The 12,681-nt window shown below is 36.0% G+C and overlaps 1 protein-coding gene across 6 annotated transcripts in view; it reads left to right on the top strand.

Moving 5' to 3' along the window:
• Positions 1 to 12,681, top strand: part of ANKRD28 (ankyrin repeat domain 28) — a 193,984-nt gene that overhangs the window by 160,299 nt on the left and 21,004 nt on the right. For 5 of the 6 annotated variants that reach the window (XM_028099161.2, XM_088026240.1, XM_088026242.1 and 2 more), the window contains 4 exons: positions 6,219 to 6,330; positions 7,284 to 7,310; positions 7,716 to 7,790; positions 10,613 to 10,814. In XM_028099161.2, the coding sequence (XP_027954962.1) occupies positions 6,219 to 6,330; positions 7,284 to 7,310; positions 7,716 to 7,790; positions 10,613 to 10,814 (416 nt within the window). The remainder of the gene's footprint in view (positions 1 to 6,218; positions 6,331 to 7,283; positions 7,311 to 7,715; positions 7,791 to 10,612; positions 10,815 to 12,681) is intronic. The other variant, XM_028099160.2, reaches the window with a different exon arrangement.

The raw sequence follows: 12,681 nt of genomic DNA, 5'->3' as shown, positions 1-12,681 counted from the left end.
GTGCTTGGGTGGCTCAGTTGATTAAGCATCTGCCTTCGGCTCAGGTCATGATCCCAGGACCCTGGGATCAAGCCCCACATCGCAGTGGGCTCCCTGCACAGCAGAGAGCCTGCTTTTTCCTCTGCCTGCCTCTCCGCCTGTTTGTGCGCTCTCTCTCTCTGGGTGTCAAATAAATAAGTAAAATCTTATTTTAAAAAACGTTGGTAAACTTGGGTAAGTAGATCATCCTCTGGTGTATAAATTTTGTAACTTTAGGGTTTGATTTATAGATTTTCTTAAAATAGGTTATACCTAAAATGAGCATATCACCACCAATAATCCTTTACCACTGTTTCCACACACTAGTTATTAGGTGTCACTCAACGGGATCTACATAAATTCCGCTGAGAGGTCACACACATAAACACACACACATGCTCATAGAGATTACCCAAGTTCCTCCTGCCCTTAGACAATTACATTAGATCTGAATTCTTATGCAAAAATCAAGAGAATAATGATGTTCAATCCATACTGTTTGGGATTTGTGGTTTTGTTTTAAACCCACCTACTTTTTTTGTAGAAGGGTATTAGTACTGAAGTGATATAAATCAGTTCTCTCACCTAATATAAACTGTTTTGAGTAATAGGCTAGTGATATTTATTACTTAAACATTTAATTCTAGGTATCTACACAAGCAGCCTGATGGACTAGAAAGAACATGAGCTTTGGGATCCAAAAGACCCAGTTTAAATCTTGGGGTTTCTGTATTATACCCCTTTGAGCCTGAGCAGGTGATTGCCAAGCAAAATCTTTATCTGTAAAATTAGAAAAAAATGTACTTAGAATTGTGGGAAAAACTGAGATTATGTGTGTAAAACAATCTAGCACTTTTTTTTTTCTTTAAGATTTACTTTAGAGAAAGAATGAGGGGAGGAGCAAATGGAGAGAATCTTCAAGCAGACTCCCCGCTGAACATGGAGTCCAACACAGGGCTGGATCTCATGATGAGATCATGACCTGAGCTGAAACCAGGAGTTGGATGCCTAACTGACCAGCCACCCAGGTGCCCCTCTAGCACTGTTTCTTAGAGCCTCTATTTCTTTAAAGTATCAGAATCCCAGAGGTCCTATCTAATGCCATCATTTATTGTCTCAGTGATTTGTTCCTGAGAACTTTCTGGAAGCTATAAGCTACGGTAATCATTTTAGGATACCAGAGGCATCCTTTCAATAAATGATTGTTTTGGAGGCTTAAGCAGTAGCATTGTAACATTGATAAAACGTTTGGGCACCTGGGTGTCTCAGTTGGTTAAGCATCTGACTCTCGATTTCGGCTGTGGTCATGATCTCAGGGTTGTGAGATCAAGCCCTGTGTGGAGCTTCATGCTGGGCATGGAGCACACTTAAGATTCTCCTGTCCTTCTTTCCCTCCCTATCCCCAGAAAAAACAAAAAAATGTTGATTTATTTTTCTAAGTTACACTGATTTAATTCCCAGGTATAAAAGTTAGATAATAAAAGAATCTGGCATGATACTTCTGGCAAAGGAAGTGTGAAATATTTTCTAAAGAAAGACACAAAATCCCCATAACTTCAAGTTACTCTTATTCAGTAATGTGTATTTGTGGTTTGTTTTTTTTAATGATCATTTACTAATCCCCTGTCAGCATCCCCAGGGAAAGTTGTTTATATTTTGGAATTTTTGACACTCTGACATTGGTTTTTCTGCTATTCCAGAGTGACATATAAGTAATTATAACTCTCCCTTCTGCCTTGCATCCCTTGGTCTTCACTTTGAGTAAATGTTGGAAAAATACATGAAATCTTTCCTGACTCATTCTACTTATTCTTCTAGTGACTCCCATTATTCTAGTGCCTGCATTCTTTTTTTTTTTTTTAATGAATTTATTTATTTTAGAGAGCACGAGCGGGAGGGGCAGAGGGAGAGGGAGAGAGAATCTCAAGCAGACTCTGTGCTGAGTACGGAGCCTACTGTGGGGCTCCATCTCATGACCATGGATCACGACCTGAGCCAAAACCAAGAGTCGGATGCTTAACTAACTGCACCACTCAGGCACCCTGGTGCCTGCATTCTTCATAAACAGTCATGACTCAGATACATAGTCACAAGAAACATGTTTAATGTGTTAAATATTAATAAATAAAATTTTCTTTGCCAGTTCAAAAGAAATAGGGCTGGCTTTGAGCAAGATGGTTAAGGATCTCCCCTATACCCATGTGTGTGTATAAAAGGAGGAGACTGGGGTGGTTTTTTTTTTTTTTGATTATACATAAAGAAGAAATCCTTCTCATGCCTATTCTCCTAAGATAACCATTAACATGACTATTTGTGTATGTGTATGTAGATCATTTCATGTCATAGTCTAATCAATTAGTCTAATCAAAGTTAAAGACTTGGTATATGCTTTTCCATTGCCTTTTCTATGTTCATATAATTGTATATATAGATATATTTCACCAAGATCCTCTTTTATGGTGATAGTTGGCATTTTTCACAAAAATGGGATTATGTTTTGACTTCTAATAGCATTGTATACTTTTGTTTGTTTTGGGCTTGATATAAATGGAATCATACAGGGTTTTTTTGTTTTCTTAAAAATGTATTTTCTTTCTTTTTAAAGATTTTACTTATTTATTTGTCAGAGAGAGAACACGAGCATAAGCAGGGGGAACGGCAGGCGGAGGGAGAAGCAGGCTCCCTGCTCAGCAAGGAGCCTGACGTGGGACTCAGTCCCAGGACCCTGGGATCATGACCTGAGCCAAAGGCAGACGCTTAACCGACTGAGCCACCCAGGAGTCCCCATACAGTTTTTTGTTTAGAAGTTTTATAATCCTTAGATTTATTCCTAAGTACTAAATATTTTTATTGCCAAAATCTATCTTTAAATTTCCTTTTGTTGTGATATAGAGAAATACATTTGACTTTTGTATATGACTTTATAATATTCAGCAGCCTTTTATAACTCATTTTGAATATGTATATAAGATAATATTGGATTTGATAGTGGCTCTGCCCCTTGTGAGACTTTGGGCAAGTTACTTTACATCTCTGTGCCCCTTTTGTCTGTGAAATGGGGAAAATAGTCTGACCTAACTCATATAGCCAAATGAGGTATAGGATATCTGAACTGTTTAGAATAGTACCTATAATCTTCCCTTACCTATAAGGATTAGCTGTATTTTTTTTGTGTGTGTAAGAACAGACACTATTATACACCATAATGGGAGAGAGTAAAGGAAAGAGGGCCTCTGGTAGCAATACCGCGTTCCCTGCCCTGGGCTGAGTAGTCCTTACCCAGAATTCTGACCGGCCATGGGACTCATGGGTGGTAGGGGAAGAGTAGGTAAAATTTAAATAGTTTGAAATGCACTCTGACTTAAATTATGTTCTTAATTGGAATGATACTTAATTTGTCTAACATAAAATAAACAGTATGTAACAGTAAGTATAGTTTATGAGTTAGCTATTTAGCCATGAATATTCCTCCAGATTTTGCATAGGAGGGAGATTAAAGAGAATATTGATTGATAGCTTGATTTTTCTGACTTTTATAAAAATCAGTGTATGTTAACTTATAATCAGAAATGAAGAATAGATTCTCTCTCCTCCACCTTATTTGCAAATTAGATGTGAGGTCCAGATAGTCAAGATCAAGTAATTTTGTGGTTTAGTATTTTATAAGCACCCAGGTTAAAATGTCGCTCTAACTTATTGACCCCTGTGCTGAAGTATTTGGTAGCATGAAAAGAACACTGGATGAAAAGAAGACCTAAGATCTAGTCCTTGCTTTACTATATGCTAGCCAGTTTCTCTTTAGATCACATAAATCTTTTGCCTTTTACAAAAGATTTTGAATAGGTGTTTTTGTTTTCCTGAGTGTCAGTAATTTTTTCCATTTGTTAAAGATAATGCTTTATCTCATAAAGTAGTTATGAAAGTTGATACTGCTTAGCAAAATCTGAAAGGCAGGTCAATAGAAGGAATTTTATCATTTCAAAGTAACTCTTAGTCTTTGTTTTGTTACAGGAGACCAATTATCTGAATAATGTGAATGTAAAAAAATAAATAATATGATTTGATAAAACTACTACATGTATAACACTTAGAAATCTATTTGAAACCATTTGATGCTGTACATGTGGACTAGTCATTATAAATGCATTAAGATGTGCTCTCTTACTTTAGAAAGTAAACATGAACTTACCTACTTGCTTTGCTTTCCTTAAATATATCTTTTTTCAGTACTCATGTATCAGCAAGTTATCTTAAAATAGTTTGTTCCACTGATAGAATCTGCCTTGTACTCAGGTCTCAGGTCAGTTGGAGAACTCTTCCTGCTTTATCTCTCTCATCTAGAGAACTTGATTAAAGATAAAAAGTTATGCCCTTGGGTGAAATGTTTGTGCATATAAAGCAAGGGGACTGTCCTCCAGCCCTGTAGGTCTTTTATGCATTCCAGTGAGCACTGACCTCTGAGTTGGACACCTAGGAAAGAAAACTGGACACAAACAGTTTATACACTGTCTGGAACACTTTCTATAGGGCCCTCAGAGCTAGTTTATGAAAACAAAAAACACCAATCTTGTTACTTTAGAGTCAGATTTGGGTTTTTTTAATCATAGTGACCCAGTTCACCATGTTTGACTAATAATTTTAGCTGTACATAAGTATCAAAATCCCACTTAAATGGACATTTGCTATCATTGAGGATATTGTAATATAGATTCTGCAAGTAATTACTAAGGGATCTAAAGGATTTTAAGCAATTCAACATTAAAGAAATAAGTGTTGGCATTGAAAAGAATGGCCTTTATAGGTAGGTAGATTATAGATAGATAACATATAGATATATAAATGGTATAGTTATGGGGCGCCTGGGTGGCTCAGATGGTTGGGCATCTGCCTTCGGCTCGGGTCACGATCCCGGGGTCCTGGGATCGAGTCCTGCATCGGGCTCTCTGCTTCTTGGGAGCCTGCTTCTCCCTCTGCTTCTCTCTCTCTCCCTCTGTCTCTCATGAATAAATAAATAAAATCTTTAAAAATAAAAAAAAAGATATAGTTATGTATATGTGTAATACATTAATATATATGATACAGTTACTGAAAGATGTTACATTGCTTTAGAGTTCTTTTTTGTTTGTTTTTATATAACTTCAGTATGCTTTTGGAAACCTGAATTTTTGTTAGTCTTTTTTTAATTCCAGTATAGTTAACGTACAGTGTGATAATAGTTTCAAGTATACGATAAAGTGATTCAACAATTCCATACATCACCTAGTGCTCATCACAACAAGTGCACTCCTTAAGGAAACTTGAATTTTTAACAAGGATTATTATAAATTTCCCCCCTAGCAGTTGAATTAATATTTAGTTAGATGTACTACAACATTAGACAAATTACGAATGGAACCCCATCTATCAAATGAATAAACAGAGGCCATTCTACCATAAAGGCGAAATGATTTGATATGCTCAAGATCACTAGTATCAGACTACTTCTACAGACTTCTAATTTCTAATTCAGTGCTCTTTTTTTGCTACATTAACAATAAAATGTATGAAAATTATAACAAATCATGAACTGTATAGTACCTTTAAAAATTATTTTTCTAATGTTTTGATAGCCCAGGAATGAAGTAAATCTACCATGGGAGGCTCTTTCTTGTTACCTACATACGACTTTACACTGTTTACACCCTTCTCAATCCTCTGATTCAAGATCATTGAATTCTGACCTTGTTATCCTGAGATTTTTTTTTTATATCCTTTCTTTAGCTTCCTAATGAGATACTACACTCACTATGTGTTCCAGATATGTCAGCCGTAATATTGCCAACATTGGATGCTCACCACCACTAAGTTTAATCCTGTCAGATATTGTTTGAGTGGGATAGGTGGTGCCATACGTAGTGACTGTGTAAAAGACAGCCAGCCTTCAGGTATACTGAGCTTGTTGACAGACTTTGGAGATCGTCACTTTGAATGAAGGATATTCTCTTATGAATGTTTCGCTTGTATTCTTATGATAGTTACAGTCAATGTCATTTAAATGACAAATTTATGTAGTGTAGATATATTTATAATTTTTACATTACTCAAGAAAAAGAAGAATTGCAAGAAATTGTAAGAAAACTTGTCAGTTCTTAGTCTCAAGCTGTCTTTATCATTGGTTAAAATGCAGGATTTAGAATTTTGAATGTTATTACTATATATAGGTGCCTGGAATACTTATTACGAAATGATGCAAATCCAGGGATCCGTGACAAGCAGGGATACAATGCAGTTCATTATTCAGCTGCTTATGGTCACCGTCTATGTCTTCAGCTGGTAAGATTGGTGAATTGTTGTGGAAAGACTAATGTGATTTTATATTCTAATAACATAATGAAAATGAGAATAAATGAATCAAGAAACAAACTCTCTTGCTTTTTAATATTTTTAGAGCCAATATATACCTCTTACATTCATACTTGCCTCAGTAAGATATCTCTCATTCCCTTTTCCCTTTCAAAAAGAAAAGAGAAAGGAGAAAATTAGATCTCTAGAGAGGGCTACTTATGTCCTTCCCTTATACTACCCCATGTTGATGTAGCATTTCTTTTCCTTTTCCTTTGAATAAATGTTTTCCAGAAATTTCTAAAGAACTGTAACCATGTCTTGTGTGAGAAATGTCCCTGTGAGAGGAAGGTTTTTTCCATATATTTAGAGATTTCTGAAAGGCCCATTCTTTTTACAGTCCCTCCTCATAGAGGGGAGACAGTACTTCTGCAAAGGAACTTTTTATTTCAACTGTGATCTCATTCTTGAATATACACGCCATTCACCCCACTTTGCCAAATCAAAGAGAAAGCAAGGGACAAGTGAAAAGATTCTCAAGTGTGTAACAGATGCTTCAAGTTAAAAGTTTCTTTATTTAGACTTACCTTATAAATTATATTAAACTTTGCTTCCCTTCAAGGGAGAGTGGGTATTAAAGATAGAAAAAGTAGGTTGACGTATTTAATATAGTACTTAAAACCCTGCTATCAGAAACAACAAATATTTCCTTAGGTTATTATGGTATCTTATACACTAAAATCTTAGACCTATGAATATAGATTTGTGGTCTATTATATTGTACACTTGTTTATGTAAAAGACTTAATTTTTGGAGGCAAAGGGAGCCCAAGTTCAGAATAGAATTTAACAAAGACTTGTGTAAATAGAGGACCTGTAGCATTTAGCTCTAAAATATATGAAAACTTTCTAAGCTAAATATTCTTACTTTAAATTTTATTTCAGATTGCAAGTGAAACTCCTTTAGATGTTGTAAGTAATAATCAGTTTTCCCCCTACTATTCAGAGTATTATAATTAATTTATTTGCTCTCACTAGAAGCCTGTTTTACATATTCCTGAGAACAAAGACAGAGACAGAAATCATGTATTTATGGGATGGGGCTGGGGCGGGTGGTGAGTAAATAGCATTTCCCTTAGCTAGTTTATAGCCCTACCTCAGAGCTCTTACTCTGTGGTCCTCACTACCCTTTCATGATGATCTGTTGTATAAGATTGCTGAGTGGAATTTTCATAATATAATATGGTCTGGGATTTTAAAATTCATATTTAAATATCAATTTTTACTCTAAAATGGATTTAAACTTGGGGGGGCAGGAATAACTGCTATAATATATCTAAATACCATTTCTGACATTTCAAATACTTTTCTTTACAGTTAATGGAAACCTCTGGGACAGACATGCTGAATGATTCAGATAACAGAGCAACAATAAGCCCTTTACATTTGGCTGTGAGTACTGCCTTTAGAGCCAGCTTGGTGGCTGGTTTACTGAAAATATCTCCCATCTGGTGATTTGACTCAAACTAGTACCCAATAACTTTTGGGCCATGTATGATGATCATGAAATTAAACCTTCAAAAACTTTTAATTCAGAGACTTGAGTGTACTTGTTATGTTTTGTTTAAAAAATAAACAGTGGTCTTTGGGTTTCTCCCAAAGCCTACTCTAAGGGAGAGTTTACCTGTGATGTGAATTTTTAAAATGCACTGCCCTAATGGAATGGCTTCTAACTTGCTAAGCAGAACTGTATTTTCTGCTGTATTTCTACAACTTTTTGATCTTAGAGCACTAAGTGTGTGTTCACTGGTCCTTCAGTTGCTTATGCCATAGAATTTGGCCCTATGATTTGAAATGTCCCTTCTAGTTTAAGATGCCTCTAATTTTTTTCTCGTAATGTCGGTCACTAAGAGGAGAAGGTTAGTAAAGTATAACAGTTCTTTAAATCAGATATGGAATGAATTACTTTAGGAAATTTCAAGCAGGGCCCAATCTTGTTCTTTTTGTGCTGAAAGAAGAGTCTGTTTTTGGAACATGAGCATGTTAACAGTTGTTGGGGGTGAGAGCAAGACTGAGAATCAGGAGACTCGGATACAGTCATTAGCTGTTTGGGAGGTTTCTGGTTTTACGTATAGTAAAATGTTTATAAGGGTATATACTTAAGTTAATGAGGATCACTACAAGTTCACTGATCCCTTTGTTTCTTCTCACGTATGCTATTTTTTTTTTTTTATAATTTTCTCCTTGCGTATTTTCTAACACCGACGCATCTGCATTGAATTTTCTGCACCTTTCTCCCTGCTAGTATTTCCTACCATTTTCTGAATAACTGAGGAGATATGCTGCATCTTCCTGCTTCCTTGCCCTTTGGGTCTCTGGAAATACTATGTGCTCTCCCAGACTTGCAGAGTAAATAAGTCATCTGAAAGGGCAAAACGAGCATGGAGAAAATAGCTATTTTACTCTTGGTGGCGAGAAATGAAGTCTGAGCAGATGACTAGGCAGTTCTTCTTACGCCATCACCATTATTCTTACACTAGCACTGCCATTTCCTAAGCACTTACTAGGTGCCAGACTAAGCACTTTGCCAAGTTTTTGAATATATTAGCTCAAAAACTTCCATTTTTTTTTTTACTAGTTTTTTTACTTCATGGCTATTATGTATAGTGGTGTTATATATGAACATGGCTGTGCTGAAAGAGTGTTTTTAAGCTGAAATGGAAACAATTTTTAATTTAGTAATTAGGCTCAGTGAACTGTGATCATACCACCACTTTTCACATTTTGTATCTGTTCCTAGGAGGTTTTCAGAAATTAACTTGAAGTGATTTTTTTTTCCCTTCCAAACTCTCCTAATCCGTGACACCTTGATGCTATGAAAACACACCAGCTTGAGGTCTTGGTTCTTGTCTTTGCACATAGTACGTGTACAAATTCCTTGTCTCCGTCTTATACAGGGACATCATGAGGGGAACACCTCTCTGGCAAATCATCATGGCTTCTTGTCATCCTTATTTTGTCTCTTTTTATTGTTATATACTATCTTCTGCATATATTGTGTTTCTTAAAGTTCTTTCTGCTAGTAGCATAATTTCATTGACCCAGTATTGAGGAACAAGATTAAATATGATTCTAGGACAGTAGAGTTCCTTAATCTCCAGTTACTTTAATCTTTGAGGTGGTTGAGAATCTCTGTAGGTAGTCAGAAACATCAAAGAGATCAGTAAGGCCCAGAGCAACTTTACGTCTTCCTGGTACTTTCTGCAAGAAATAACTTTACAGCCCTTTGCTGCAGTGTGGGGTCTTCTAGCTATGTATCTTTTTTTTTTTTTTTCAGATTTAGCTCAAGTCTGGTAGACTTTTACATTTTTCAATTCCCAGTGAAATGTTCACATGTGATAACAAACTGCTAACCTGTAGTTCTGAATGGTATCAGTAATGATGTATGAAAGTCCTTTAGCTACAAAATGGTAATATGAGTGAACTAGAGAGAACATTCCTTGTGTGCCATAACTGGGTCTTGTTAATTGCTTTATGTCTTGCTCAGCACCTAGTCCAGCGAGAATAATAGATGTTCAGTTGACATGTTGGTTTTTGATATGAATTATTTGGAAAGCCTCTTCATCAGACTGTGGTAAAGAAGGGGACTTCAGTCTGACAAACCTTTACACTCTCGTCCTCTATTGTACAGCTAGTACTTGGCACATGGCAGTTATTCAGGCCGGGCTCAGTGTTAAGTATTTTTGTGCTAAAAGAAATGTTTATTTTTTAGATACAGCATGTTATGAAGTGAGGATAGTCATTTCAGTTTGAGAAATCAGAAGACTCAAATACTAATTAACTTTAGTTGCTGGCTATCTCTATAATTTAAGTATAGTAAAATTTTATCAGGGAGTTAAGCAGAGCACTGAACTGTAATTAATAGCACAGGCTTTGCAATCATAGACTTAGAATGAAAGCTTTAACTGAATCTATGTTACACATTCATTGAATGCCAGGAACCAGACCATTTATGCTAGTGATAAAATCACCTGTCATTTGAACGTTTATTCTCCACAGAATACCCATTCTCTAACACCGTAGCCTACTATTTGGTTATTAGAAAAATTTATACTTAACTTTTCTGAACTCTCAACATGCAAGTTTTAGATTATCTCAAATATAATAATTATGTGAAGACAAGTTTTCTTATTACTTCCTTTATGTTTTCTAAGGTATCTGAGAAGTCAGTCTAAATATGTACTTTTTTAATTTATATTTTTATTTATTCCTAGGCCTATCATGGTCACCACCAAGCACTAGAAGTGTTGGTACAGTCTTTGTTAGATCTTGATGTGAGAAATAGTAGTGGGAGAACACCCCTAGATCTTGCAGCATTTAAGGGCCATGTTGAATGTGTGGATGTACTCATTAATCAGGGAGCCTCAATTTTAGTAAAAGACTACATTTTGAAGAGGACACCTATACATGCTGCAGGTATGTCAAAAATTATGCATGATTTTAGTTACCACTTTCTTTCTAATACTCTTTTCTTTTTCAATTTTTTGTGTGTTGTACTCCTGGTAATTATTTTAATAATGTTGACTTTAAACAGTCGAATGAGGCGTGCCTAGATGGCTCAGTTAAGCGGTTGACTCTTGATTTTTGGCTCAGATCATGATCTCAGGGTCCTGGAATCGAGCCCTGTGGCGGGCTCTGTGCCCTGCATGGAGTCGGCTTGTCCCTCTTCCTTTGCTCCTCCCTCCTCTCATGCACGTGCACTCGCTGTCAAGTAAATAAATAAAATCTTAAAAAAATAAAAGGTCAAATTCTTCTTTCAAGGAAAAGCCAACAGAAAGATTATGATTGCTTTAAAGCATTATCTACCTTAGAAATTGGATTTATGTAGTAGTCTAACTTCTGAAGTACTTCATCAACAAAACAGTGCAATATTTTTTACTTCTTTTTGATGGAAGTTTTTTTGGATTGGTACGTGCTTTCATTTAACAGTGAACATTTTGACTTATTGTACTAGGGTGCTCTTTAAATTAAACATATATTCAGACAGGAGTTATAGAGCACCTACTTTATGCAAGATCTACTCCATGGTATGATTTTGTGATGTTGCAAATATGTGAAAATTCAAAATTAGGTAACCATGTCGTTGTATGACTTGGTACTGCTGTGTATCCCTAGCAGATGTAGATCTACAACTCTCTACAGGAATTACTACAAGTCAGTATTCATTTTATTTTATTTTTTTTAAGATTTTATTTATTTATTTATTTATTTATTTATTTATTTGACAGAGACAGCAAGAGAGGGAACACAAGCAGGGAGAGTGGGAGAGGGAGAAGCAGGCTTCCCACTGAGCAGGGAACCTGATACAGAGCTCGATCCCAGGACGCTGGGATCTTTACCTGAGCCAAAGGTAGACACTTAATGACTAAGCCACCCAGGCACCCCTGTACTCATTTTAAATAGCTAAGACTGGTACATTGGAAGAAATCATAGCCAAGTATTTTTTTTTTCACCCCCAGTAGGCCTCCTTTATATGATTAGATTCATTTCAGTTAGTCTGTTTTTATAGAGTGATTTTTAAGGACACATTTTAACATAGGTCTTGGACTTTACTTCTAGTCCTTTAGGAAACTTGCATTTTTGAAGACTCTAGGTAACACCCACTGTTGCTCCAAAGCAGCCTTTCAGAAACTGTCAGATATTCAAGCAGGGCTCAAAAACAGAAAAATTTATAAGTGGGTTAAAATTCCTAATAAATGTGTATATATATAAGAATTAAGTCAAAATGCCATCCTTTTCTATTATCTTACTCTGAAAAGAAATGAAATTTATATACCATTCTGCAACTTGAAAAATTGTGTTGTAAGCACACATCATTTGCAGACCTGATTTAAAGCTTTCATGGAGTGGTTTGCACTCTTAATTGATAAATATTGAACCAAGACACTAGTCAGTCCCTCAGAAGTGGCTAACCAATGTCAGATAGTCTATACATCCTATCCACTGAAAAAGCTACAGGTTATTATTGGTGCCTACCTATTTAATAAATGCAGACGTGGTTCTATAGATGCCTTTCAACTGTGGAGATTGTTAGCACCTTATTCATAAGTCATGAAGAGGACATTGCGATTTTTTTTCCAAGAGGGAACCAGGTTCTGCCCCCCCCCAGTGATGTTATGCTTGATGTTTTAGGTACTGAACTTATAAAATACAAAACTCCTCAGGAGCTCCTGTGTACTGAGTGCAAGTGACTCCATTAAAGAAGTGGCAGGCCAAACAATTTCCTTGATGCATCCCCAAGTGAGATGCGTCAATGACAGCTGTTAATGATTACAATGAGAGT

This window comes from Eumetopias jubatus, unplaced genomic scaffold, assembly GCF_037043125.1.
Source record: "Eumetopias jubatus isolate StellerSeaLion01/CBP00866 unplaced genomic scaffold, mEumJub1_p1.0 scaffold_1, whole genome shotgun sequence".
Lineage (NCBI taxonomy): Eukaryota > Metazoa > Chordata > Mammalia > Carnivora > Otariidae > Eumetopias > Eumetopias jubatus.
The sequence above is the reverse complement of the archived record's forward strand: the minus strand, read 5'-3'. Positions and strand labels throughout refer to the sequence as shown.